This window comes from Polypterus senegalus, chromosome 6 (genome assembly GCF_016835505.1).
Source record: "Polypterus senegalus isolate Bchr_013 chromosome 6, ASM1683550v1, whole genome shotgun sequence".
In the NCBI taxonomy this organism is placed as follows: Eukaryota; Metazoa; Chordata; class Cladistia; order Polypteriformes; family Polypteridae; genus Polypterus; species Polypterus senegalus.
Window position 1 is genome coordinate 190,257,437 of NC_053159.1, and position 13,302 is coordinate 190,270,738.

The following is a 13,302-nucleotide window of genomic DNA, read 5'->3' on the forward strand; positions in this document are numbered from 1 at the left end:
AGATGACTGCAGCAATGTACAGAGACATCCTGGATGAAAACCTGCTCCAGAGCGCTCTTGACCTCAGACTGGGGCGACGGTTCATCTTTCAGCAGGACAACAAAACCTAAGCACACAGCCAAGATATCAAAGGAGTGGCTTCAGGACAACTCTGTGAATGTCCTTGAGTGGCCCAGACTTGAATCTGATTGAACATCTCTGGAGAGATCTTAAAATGGCTGTGCACTGACACTTCCCATCCAACCTGATGGATCTTGAGAGGTGCTGCAAAGAGGAATGGGCGAGACTGGCCAAGGATAGGTGTGCCAAGCTTGTGGCATCAGATTCAAAAAGACTTGAGGCTGGAATTGCTGCCAAAGGTGCATCGACAAAGTATTGAGCAAAGGCTGGGAATACTTATGGACATGGGATTTCTCAGTTGTTTTATTTTTAATAAATTTGCAAAAACCTCCAGGAAACTTTTTTCACGTTGTCATTATGGGGTGTTGTGTGTAGAATTCTGAGGAAAAAAATGAATTTAATCCATTTTGGAATAAGGCAGTGACATAACAAAATGTGGAAAAAGTGATGAGCTGTGAATACTTTCTGGATGCACTGTAGTTTGCAGTTCTGGTTACATCGAGACTCTAGCTATATTGTGTGTGTGTGTGTGTGTGTCTTAGTTGCCTTTCCTTTGTCCTGTTGGAGGCTAAACCTGTGGCCATGTCTGAAGTCCTGAGTAATCGGAAGTTAGTTTTTAGTAAGGAGTTTATGTGGTCTTGACTGCTTTGTGACTGGGCTGCTGTTATCCCACGATGCTTCCACGTCACAATAATGGCATTTCCCGTTGGCCAGGACAGATCTAGCAGAGTAGAAATATCAGGTACTGGCTATTGGACAAAGGTGGCATCCTGTGACGGTGCCTCGTTTAATGTCACTGAGCTCTTTAGAATGGCCTAATGTTTGTCAAATTGGGACTGCATGGCTCAGTGTTGATGCACCTATTAGCATTGATACACCTGAACTCCATCATCTAAGGGGTGTCATAGAGTGTATGAGTAGGACTTCATTTTTTATTTTTTATTTTTTTGTTTCCAGCAGAAATTGAAATTCCAGTTTCCTAGTTTGTTCAAAAGCTTTTGTATCCCTATAGCTTCAGTAGCTGCCATGATTAATGTGTGGACCCCCACACCTTCTCTTATCTCAGGAGGAAGCAGCCCTGCTGCCTCTTCCAAAAATGTCTTGCTATGGCCGAATGCTCCCGTGTCCCCCTTCTTCACCTGTAGGTGGCAAAGCCGGCCCTCCTATAACCCCGTCTCCATCCTCTTTCCTGTTATGTGGTCGCTTGAGGAATATCAGCACTGGGATCTGAAAGGGACATTTAGCACTCATTTACTGAGGAACATTCCAAAAAAAATGTTAAAAAGGAAAGCCAGTAAGAGCTTGATGACAGATTTCATAATTGATTTTGTTTACCACAAGAGGCTTGAAGCACAAGAGACACTTAAATGGAAAGTTCAGCTGAAGTTCAGAATGCAATAATTGTTTTCCTACTTGAGAACATCCCGGAGGTCACAGTCCGGGTTAAAGTTGTTCAGCTGCATGAGGTCGGCTAACATCAGCCCAGTGACCCAGGATTTACTCTTCCAAGTTTCCTTACAGCACCTCCATTGTAAATATTGACAATTGACAGATAGGCGACTCTTCTTATTGTAAACCACAGTTAACGTGAATATCGGCAGAGTCTCCTTGCAGCCTTTGTCGATTTTCATAAAGTGTTCGACTCCACTGATCGAGCTGCCATGTGGGACATCCTGAGACTTTGCGGCATCCCCTCAAGGTTGCTGGATATCATGGCTGGCCCGTACACTGGTACTGTGAGTGCAGTGCAGAGTGGAGGCAAACCCCCTCTCTATTTTCCTCAGTGTATTCTGAGGTTTGTCAGGGGTCTGTTATTGATCCTACTCTGTGCAATGCAATGGACTTGGGTGGTGGGCAAGGTCATGGGGTTCAGGGGTGTCTGTTGGTGAAGAGAGATTCACTGATCTTGACTTTGCTGACGATGCTGTGATCTTCTCTGAGTCAGTGGAGGGAGGGTCTGATCAGGGGTCTCAAGCGACTGAGTGAGTACAGTCATGTGAAAACATTAGGACACCCTTTGAAAGCATGTGGTTTTTTGTAACATTTTTAATAAATGGTTATTTCATCTCCGTTTCAACAATACAGAGAGATTAAAGTAATCCAACTAAACAAAGAAAACTGAAGAAAAGTCTTTTCAAGATCTTCTGTAAATGTCATTCTACAAAAATGCCTATTCTAACTGAGGAAAAAGATAGGACACCCTTGCCCCTAATAGCGAGTGTTACCTCCTTTGGCTGAAATAACTGCAGTGAGACGGTTCTTGTAGCCATCTACCAGTCTTCGACATCGGTCTGAGGAAATTTTACCCCACTCCTCAATGCAGAACTTTTTCAGCTGTGAGATGTTTGAGGGGTTTCTTGCACGTACAGCCCTTTTCAAGTCACCCCACAGCATCTCAATGGGATTCAAATCTGGACTTTGACTTGGCCATTCCAGGACTCTCCATTTCTTCTTTTTCAGCCAATCTTTGGTTGATTTACTAGTATGTTTTGGGTCATTGTCATGTTGCATGGTCCAGTTCCGCTTCAGCTTTAATTTTCTAACTGATGGTCTCACATGTTCTTCAAGCACCTTCTGATACACAGTAGAATTCATCGTGGATTCTATGATGGTGAGCTGACCAGGTCCTGCTGCAGCAAAGCAGCCCCAAACCATGACACTTCCACCTCCATGCTTCACAGTTGGTATGAGGTTCTTTTCTTGGAATGCTGTGTTTGGTTTACGCCAAACATGTCCTCTGCTGTTGTGTCCAAATAATTCAATTTTGGACTCATCTGTCCAAAGAACATTATTCCAGAAGTCCTGGTCTTTGTCAACTTTATCTCTGGCAAATGTCAGTCTGGCCTCGATGTTTCTCTTGGAAAGCAAAGGTTTCCTCCTTGCACACCTCCCATGCAAGTTAAACTTGTACAGTCTCTTTCTGATTGTAGAGGCATGTACTTCTACATCAACAGTAGCCAGAGCCTGCTGTAGTTCTCGAGATGACACTTTAGGGTTTTTGGAGACCTCTTTTAGCATCTTGCGGTCTGCTCTTGGGGTGAACTTGCTGGGGCGACCAGTCCTGGGCATGTTGGCAGTTGTTTTGAAAGCCCTCCACTTGTAGACTATCTTCCGGACAGTGGAATGGCTGATTTCAAAATCTTTTGAGATCTTTTAAATCCCTTCCCAGACTCATAGGCTGCTACAATCTTTTTTCTGAAGTCCTCTGACAGCTCTTTTGTTCTCACCATGGTGCTCACTCTCACTTCAACAGTCAGGAGCACACCAAACTAAATGTCTGAGGTTTAAATAGGGCAAGCCTCATTCAACATGCAGAGTAACGATCTACTAATTATGTGCACCTGGTGTGATATACCTGTGTGAGATCTGAGCCAATTTAAGAGGGAATACATGTGAGGGTGTCCTATCTTTTTCCTCAGTTAGAATAGGCATTTTTGTAGAATGACATTTACAGAAGATCTTGAAAAGACTTTTCTTCAGTTTTCTTTGTTTAGTTGGATTACTTTAATCTCTCTGTATTGTTGAAACGGAGATGAAATAACCATTTATTAAAAATGTTACAAAAAACCACATGCTTTCAAAGGGTGTCCTAATGTTTTCACATGACTGTAACTCGATTGCTAAAAATCATCAATGCTATTTACTATTTCGAAGCTTTGCTTAATCCAAATCACTACAGCTCCGTGAGCTCACTGTGTTTCACACAGACGATTATTACTGTCACACAACACACTTACAGTGCAGACATGTGACGTGAAGAAGACGTGTTTTAATGGCACCGATTACAAAATGGAGAAAGACAGAGAAAATAGCAAGGGGGAAGACATTGAGAAAAAGGCCAGAGAAAATGACAGAAAGCGTCCAAAGTTGACAATCGTTTTAAGAAAAGACAAAAAAAAATGAACGAGAACTCTGTGCAGAGTGCATATTGTAAAACCGAACTAGCCAAACCCGTCAACGTTTCAGCATCTCGGCAGAAAGCATCCAGTCTACACATCCGTCCACAGAGGTAACATTAACATTAGCATTTAACGTAAATCAGTATGATTGCGAGTTGAGATGAAGGCTCTTAAAGAATGGACGTTAGACATTACATATAACTCTTAATTAATTAAGAACGTCAATCCATTTGGTGGCTCAATATGATGACCCAAAGTTTGTTGAGTTTTGTTCCAGAAAACGGCCTCAGAAAATGAAACGCTGCAGTCACATTTTTTTTAAAAGGCTCGGCTTCTTTCATGTTGTTATCATGTTAATCACACACACCGTATCTACCTCATCCTGGGGGTTACAATCCTACCAGAACTCCAGTGCCACAAGGCCCTCCAAGAAGAGGCTAAAGGTTTGCATTATGCCGGGGTTGGCGTCCTGAACATTAAGGTGGACAGTTTAAAGGCAGTTATTATGTCTTATTATTATGAGGGACGTTTCCACACTTTTAAATTTTCATTGGAAACAGTGAAGGCGGGAGGAGTAGTAATCGGGCATTAAAAAGCTGGTACCACCCTGGGAAAATTGAATCGTGAAGGAAGGTGACTGTGTAGAAAAGGGCAGTTAAAAAAACTTTTTGAACGTCCCTCGTATTATTGTTAATTTATGCCTTAGGTTGTATGTATACCTTTTGCTTAAAATATTTTGAAATAAATGTATTTTTTTTATATTTATTTGTTTTTTTCATTTCAGACAATGTTTTTTTTTTACATCCTGGAATGTAATATGGCAATTTCAATACATTTAAATGGGTTTAGTTTTGACAGATAATATTGTTGTATGCAATTTAAGTAATTAAAGTGTTCAGTTTTCTAGAAAGTAAAACAATTAGCTGTTCCGGTCTTATTTTCTCTTTTATAGATTTACTATCGCTCTTAAAAAAAGCAAAAGTATTTCCTATCCAATTAATCGATGGAATGAGTCGATCCAATTCTCGACTGCTTAAATAATCAATAGCGGCAGCACTAATCGTTAGGGGCGTGGCCTTAGAGGTCATGACCTGTTTGTAATTGGTGTGACAGGTTAAAAGGTCAGCTGGGTGTTCTCTTCCGTACCCAATCTGCGAATACTGAAAAACCTTCAAAATAAAAACCTTTGCTAATGTATTACTCGTGAGTTTCGTTTGCCTTTGACCTCGTTGCCTGTACCTTTTGACTGTGAGTTTGGCTCTCACACTTTGGTTTTTATTTTCTGATCTCCCAGCTTTGACCTTTTTTGTTGTTTTTATGCAAACGAGGAGAGACACAAAAATAACCAGATTGGGCTTGGGGCTTTCCTGGAAAACCGTCTGGAGGTCTGCTGGATGTGAATCATAGAACTTCATCCCCTCCTAAATGCCCTATACTGTACTTCCTATGTGTAATCCTTTACATTTACTGACATTAAATTTCATCTGCCACAAATCTGCCCAAGCCTGTCTGCTGTCCAAGTCCTTCTGTGATGATATAACGGATTCCAAATTATCTGCTAATCCACCTGTCTTGGTATCATCTGCAAACTTAACCAACTTGTTCCTTACATTCCTATCTAAATCAATTATATATATATTTTAAAAATACTAGCGGTGGTCCTTGCACTGGTCTCTTAACATCGGCCAGTTCTGATGAGGTTCCTTATACTGTCATCTTCTGCTTCCTGTGTCAGAGCCAGTTCTGCACCCGCCTACACACCACACCCTGAACTGCCACTTGTTAATTTGATGCCCACCCTCTCATGTGGCACCTCATCAAATGCTTTCTGAAAGTCCAGATCAATAATATCATCTGCTCCACTCTGATTGTATCCTTTTGTTGCCTCCTCATAGAATTCCAGCATGTTGGTAAAACACGGCCTCCCTCTTCTGACCCCACAGTGACTGTTCAGTAAAACTCCTGTCCTTGCCATGTGTTGCTCAATCTTCTCCTTAATAATTCCTTCCATTCATTTTCCTGTGATGCTTGTTAAGCTTACTGGCCTCTAGTTGCTCTGATGTGCCCTGTCACCCTTTTTATATAATGGGATGATATTTGACATTTTCCAGTCCCTCAGAATCTCTCCAGTGCACAGTGACTTCCTAGAAATGTGTGTCAAGGGTTTATATCTGTAAATATGTATGTAGGTGCTGGAGTTTTCTATGTTTTACTTGTTCCGTAACAGATGGTGCCCTGTCTTATAATCCATTATCGAGACACTGCCTGGGCTTCCTCCGGGTACTCCGGTTTCCTCCCACAGTCCAAAGATATGCAGGTTTAGCTGCATTGGCGATTCTAAATTGTCCCTAGTGTGTGCTTGGTGTGTGTGTGCGTACCCTGCGGTGCGCTGGCTTCCTGCCTGGCGCCCTGTGTTGGCTGGAATTGGCTCCAGCAGACCCCCGTGACCCTGTAGTTAGGATGTAGCAGGTTGGATAATGGATGGATGGATGACTTTACAACGAGTCCAACAAGAACGTGGAGACACAGAAACTTGTTAAAGGGAAATTTACACAAAACTGTTGGAAAGTTTTCTCAATTCAAAGGAAGCACAGACTTGAGGAGTAAGTGACCATGTAGTGTGGTGGTCAGTTGGACTTTGGAGACCTTCGAAACTCAACTTGATGTTTATTTTGGAGAAATTAAGTGGAAAGGGCTGGCGAGCTTTCTTGGGCTGAATGGCCTGTTTTTGTCACAATTGTTGGGGTCCCGATAAGTACTTGAGATACTGGGAAAGACGAGACCCACCATGAACATGAAATGGAGTGCCGTTGTTTAGGAGAAATGAAGTGAATGGGATTGGCGAGCTTGCTGCTCTCGTCAAGATTGTTCTCACTAACCCCCTTGAAGCACTCGAGGATAAGCACAGGAGGTATAACACTCCGCCATACTTGACCTAGTGCCAGGAATAGGGTGATGACGCCTGAAACGGTCCCTGAGATTCACATGTTTCATATTTAAAGTATTTGCTTCTCTCTGTTAGGCTGGGTAGTTTACAGTCCCGGGGGGCTACTCCTGCATTCCTGAATGAGAGTTACAAATGCTAGCATTGAGACTGTTATGAAGCGCAGTGTCCACAGTACATTGTTTAATGAACACCAAGGCCTGGTTTGCGTTTACAATAAAAATTCCCATCTTAATTAACAACCTTCCAAAATATTCCATTGGTTCTGCATATCTCGCAGCATTAGAACATTAGAAAGGTTACGACAAGAGCAGGCCACTGAGCCCAACAAGCCCCTCCATCCTCTCCATTAGGTTGTTCAGAGTAACACCAGGCTGCGATGTAAAGGGCCCCGAAGTCCTGCTGTCCACCACCCTCTCTTATATTTAAAGACGTACTCGACGTAAGGCCGAGGAGCAAAGGGACCCGAGGCTCATTAAGGCTGCTGAGACGTCAGTTTTTAGGATGGAGGCACTGGGGCTGATTGAGTTTTATAAAGGATAGATGCTGCCTGGGATTTTTAACCTCGTTTTTTATTGGACATTTTTAACCTTCACTTGGCACCTTGTTTTTATGGATTTCTAGCCGTCCCCTGTGGCTTCGCCCCGCATATTTGTGAAACCGGACCGTGAAGAGGCCCCGCCCAGCTCCCTACTCCTGACGCCACTCTTCGCCCTCCCCTCGGCCCGCAGCCTCTGTTTTTGGATTAGCGCAAAAATATCGCTCCTGCAAGTGAACTCTGATTCATAGCGTAATGAGAGAAGCTGCAAAATCAACTATAATGTTCAAGTAAATTATAGAAAAACAAAAGATCTAAATCTGTTAAGTAGTTCTGTCGTTCGCTAACTAAGTGGAGTTAAGGTTACACTCTGAGGCAGACACGTGAGTGCGGAGGGCCCTGTAACCCGATGTGTCGCTCTGGAATTCGTGCTAATAAATCGGTACCGCAAGCGAACTCTGATACTTAGCGTGATGAGAAAGTCACAAAATCACTGGAATGTTCAATCCAATTATAGGAAAAAAACCCGAGCTAAATCAATTAAGTAGTTCTCTCATGTAAAGCGGACAGACATACAAACTGGTCTAAACTATAAGAAATTTTGCGCTTGGATCACAAAATATTTTAAAACCGTTTCTTAGCGAGCACCTATGGGCCAAAGGGTAACCTCCATTCCAAATGTCAAGTCCCAAGTCATCCTGGTTCAGGAGATTTCGTGATGAGTGAGTCTTTCATATAGATTTAGGTAGATGCTGTCTGGGACTTTAACCTCCACTTGGCACTTTGTTTTTATGGATTATTTATTTCTTGAAGATTGTGACCACTGCACTTTTGGATGTTTTAATGTTTGGTTTTAATAAAAGCCCCAACCCATTGCTGTCTCTCTCTGTGTGTGTCCTTATTTGTCCAGCTCTTATCCCTTATCAACAGTTTCCAGGTCAAGAGGCTCCTGGCAGTAACTAGTGACCTGGACCATCATCTCCACCAACATTTCTGGCCAACCTCGTAAAGTGATTGCCAGTTTAGATGTGACCTCACTCAGGCTCTGCATTTCACGTCTTCTTCTGATCATGCAGTGCTCATTATTTATTTTTCTTTTGTTTCTGACAGTTTGGACTTTGAAGAATGTGCTCACAAGCTGCTGAAAATGGACTTCCCGGATAGCCAAACAGTAAGCATGCTTTACGTAGTATTGGGGTGGGGTGGAGGGGTGAAATTGGGTGGCACGGGATTTTTCTGATTGAGGGGTGAGGGATGTGTGCACTTATTTTTTTGGAGACGGATGGTAGTCTTAGTGGTTGAGGTGAGCTGGAGATGTGGTGTAACATTTGGGCAGCTGGAACTGTTGATATGTGAGCAGAAATGAGGCCTGGGCTGCAGTAGGCAGTGCTGATCCTCATCTTGTTGTGTGTGTGTGTGTGGAGGTAGGGGGACGGGGGGCACAAAAATTCCTGAGTTGTTTATATAAAAAAAAATAAATAAAAATTATACATCTTAGAGCAGTGTCTCCCAAACTCGGTCCTGGGGACCCCCTGTGGCTGCAGGCTTTTGTTCCAACAGAATTCCTAATCAGTGACAACCCCTCATAGCAGTGATCTGATATAATTAGCTGGGATTATTTTTCTTTTTTTCTACATTCAGAAAAGCACAGCAGCATGCTTCTTACATTTATGAGACATTTAGAAACATTTCTGCTTTTGCTAGAGATTGAAATGCTTAACTCTCTTTTGTTGATTTCATTATATTTTGCCCTTTCTTTGTGCAGTTTTTCCCTCTCCGTTGTGTCTTAATAATGACAATTAAAAACGAGCAGAGCAGAGACCCAGGCCAACAACACGGAATAATCAAAGGCTGCAACTACTTTAGCGTCAGACCCACTAATTAGTAAATAATGGATTAATGAAACAATTAGAAAAGTAGAATGAAAATCAAGATAAAAATATTGTTAAAAAGAAAAAAATACATTATTCTCATATAACTGCTTGGTACATTTTAACGTGTGTGTGTGTGTGTATATATATATATATATATATATATATATATATATATATATATATATATATATATTGCATAGTTTACTGTCAAATAATGCAAAGAGTATGCGACATGTGTTTCGCCCTTATTTGGGCTCATCAGGCGTACACACTCCACTGCTCCCCTTGCGGGGATCGAACCTTGGACTACGGCATCAGAGACAAAGTCCCTTTACGCTGCGCCACGGCGTGTAGTTCATTTATTTGACAGCCTGTAGATCGGAGTAATTACGTTCATTGCATTCGTAGTCTGAATCCCAACCTGATTGTGTGGGTGGTTACCTACCAGGTAATGCATGGTTACCTGGTAGGTAACCGTCCATACAGTCAGGTCGGGACTCAGACTATGAATGCAATGAATGTAATTACTATATAATATATATATTACCAAACTTAGTTTTCCAATTTCTATATTGTTCCCAGGGCGGCACGGTTCTCCCCGTGTCTGCGTGGGTTTCCTCCCACAGTCCAAAGACATGCAGGTTAGGTGGATTGGCGATTCTCAATTGGCCCTGGTGTGTGCTTGGTGTGTGGATGTGCTTGTGTCTGTCCTGCGGTGGGTTGGCACCCTGCCTGGGATTGGTTCCTGCCTTGTGCCCTGTGTTTGCTGGTATTGGCCTGTGTTTGGATTCAGCGGATGGATGGATGGATATTGTTCCCAAAACATAGAACTTGGGAAATATCAGTTCACTTAATTAGCCCAGGTGTTGAATTAAAAACAGAAGCTGGTGAGAACAACAACCTGCAGCCACAGGGGGTCCCCAGGACCGAGGTTGGGAAACACTGCCTTAGAGCAATCCCCTTTTAGTCACCCTTAAGATCCTTGCCTTCAGATGCACTCCGCTTGTCTTCCATTCCCTGTACATTTCCTGTACTCTTCTTTTTTCACCGTGTCCAGAGCCCCTTGGATTTCTTCCCCAGTAGTAAAATGTCTTCCCTTTAGTCTCAATTTTAATTTTAGAAACAAAAACACAGTCACGGAGAGTGCAAACTGGTAAATGTTGGAAGTGTGAAGTGACAACCCCATTGTTTTTAGTCAAAGCAGAGATCAGTTCATCCCCCAAATTAACAGGTGTCAGCGTTCCTCACAAGTTGTCCCAGTTTGGACACACCCAGGGCTACATGGGATTTGGGAGTCCAGAAGCACAGCCCTGTAGGGGTCCTTGGGTGACGATAGAGGGTGCTGTCCGGGGAGGTCCTCCCTGGGTTCTGTATGACTCGCTAGTGCTTCCAACAAGTCATGATGTGCCACTGAAAGTACTTCCGGTTCCAGCTTAAAAGGAGCCCACCGCCATATCTTAGATAAGTTCGTGTCGGGAGACAGAGGGTGACACTCACTGGACGGGAGAAGAAAGAGCGACTATTTAAATCTGTATATCGGGTGTAGTCATTGTTATATTTAAACTCTGCAGATTAAAATTCCTTTATTTAAACTCAGAGTGGTGTTGGGTTTGGGGGCTCAGTGGCCCACCTTGCTGGTGACAGCTGACAACACGGTGTGTGTGCAGGTGTGCTGTCATGGTACAAAATGCAGTTTTGCATGCGTCTCTGCTCTGGACATTTTCTTCCCGTGATGATTCCCCACAGCCGCCTCAGTAGTTCAGTGTCATATTGCCGATTAACAGTGCGTTATGAGCAAATCTGTTAATGTCGAGAAACACGATCATCGTCATCTTGATGTTTGATATGACCCATATGTTTTTTTTGATTTGTAGAAAGAAAAAAATTTCAAAGTCACATGTATGTATGATTGTAGAATAATACATTTTAGAAATGCACATCTCAACTAACTCAGCACAGTGCCACGTTTTGGACAGATTGACAAGATGTAGGCCAGGGGTCTCCAATTACAGTCAATTACATAGTAGAACACTGAGGTCTGCGTGTTCGCGTCCTCTAAGCAGTCTGACTTTGGTGAAGTGGTCTAAAGACACGCGGGGTGGAGCAAATGATCGCTGAGTGTCACCGTCAAAGATGGGAAGTATTGAAGTGGACAGTAGGTGAGCAAGGCACCTTAAAAATAATGAGACAGAGTCTAACAGGCAGGCTTTAAGGGGACGCAAGAGAGGTTCTGACACACGAGGATACAGAAGAAAGGCATTTAAGGTTCATGTAGGGCAAGAGATAGCAAATAATTTTAAATGCACTCTATTACTTGTCTTCAAAGGTTAATACTCACCAGCTAACTGAACTAAAAACACGCACCTCATTCTCGGGTAATGATTCCTCTTGAGAAGTCAGGTGAATGAGAACCATGAGACTTAATTCTTGGTCATGATTCAGTTCACGAATCAAATAATGACTATCATGCATCTTCTGGGCAGTATTTCAGTTCATGCTTTGTCTTTTGGTAACAATTCAGTTTCACCCTGAAAGAGTCCATATATAACACATGCCGGGTACAGCCCAAAACAAAAAAGTGTGCACTGACGTAAAACTGAAAGCAAATAATTGTTACTAATGAGAATATTTGAGTAAGGTTTCATTGTGTGTGACTAATTTGTTGGATGTATAATGGGACACAACTGTATATGGTTATATTGGTTTAATATAATTATGTTCTGTTTAAGGTAACTAATTGTATTAAAAAAACTGTTAATTCATTCTCGCATAAACGTGTTGTTGCTGTGTTGTACTCATATGAAGAACGAGCAAATTATCAGTGAGAGTTCTTGTTGTGTCGACCTCAAAGGAATCAGAAAATCAAGTGGCCCCTTTGCTTTGGAAGGGGTGGGGGGGGGCTTTGAAAAAGTGAAATTTCATGTCACACAGCTGGTGGTCTACAGCTGCCAGTGGCCTGCAGATGAAAGGCAGCAGGCGGGTGTAGAGGTTAGGAACAGGCGCTGATACGGCACATTGCATGTGATGGGTGACACCTCAGCACCGCACCAGTTCAGATGGAATGGAACTAGTGGGAGGTTTTTTTTATGGTGGTCAGAGTGCCATTTATGCCACCAACCCCCAGGTTTTTCTCTGCAGGTTGGAGGGCTGGATGCAGATCAACGTCATAGCCAGGATGGAGTGATAGCAGGTTAAGAGCCCAACAAAGTAGAGTCATTTTTGGCGTTTATGGGATTCGAACCAGCAACCTTCTGATTGCCAGTGCAGAACCCTGACCTCAGAGCCACCATTCCGCCCCCAACCGCGAGTTTAGAAAGAAATTAAAAGAAATCCCACATCCGCCGTGGTGTCAGGACAGTGCAGATGTTCTCATGGTTGTAGCTCACGTGCTAGCAGTGGACATCATTATCAGTCTGATGGCCTCAATGCAGATCGATGCAGGAAATGCGTTGCTTTTAAACACTTCAGCCTTTGAGTTGTGGGCAGGCGAGCGCCATCTCCACTTGAATACCTTTGGAGCTGATTAAAGACTCCCCGGAGGAGGCCGCCTCGCAGCTTCAGGAAGGAAGCACATTATGTAAGAAGACCAGCCTCCCATTTAAAAGGCAGCCAGGCCTTCCTCGATGTGCTAACAAGCCGGCTGGACGGCAGGAGTGAGCTGTAAAAGAACAATGGGCTCCCTGAAAGGAAGTCGGCGCTTGGAATGACATTTTCACCATGGGTGGTCTACAGATAAGCTGCCTGTGCGCTTGGTTTTATTTATTTATTTCTCCCTACATTCATAAACTTTAGGTCACTTGTGCCCGTGGTGCCAGCCTTTACCTCCTTCACTTGCTCTGTGGCACTCTGTGCTTTGGTCTGTCTGTGAGGCTCCTTTCATCTTAAGTGCCCACCTGACCCTGATCTGTAAACCTCAAGGTCCCCTCA

The 13,302-nt window shown here is 43.1% G+C and overlaps 1 protein-coding gene across 2 annotated transcripts in view; it reads left to right on the forward strand.

Moving 5' to 3' along the window:
* Window positions 1-13,302, forward strand: part of cwc22 (CWC22 spliceosome associated protein homolog) — a 232,121-nt gene that overhangs the window by 157,671 nt on the left and 61,148 nt on the right. For both annotated transcript variants that reach the window (XM_039757757.1, XM_039757756.1), the window contains exon 15: window positions 8,612-8,672. In XM_039757757.1, coding sequence (XP_039613691.1) covers window positions 8,612-8,672 — 61 coding nt within the window. The remainder of the gene's footprint in view (window positions 1-8,611; window positions 8,673-13,302) is intronic.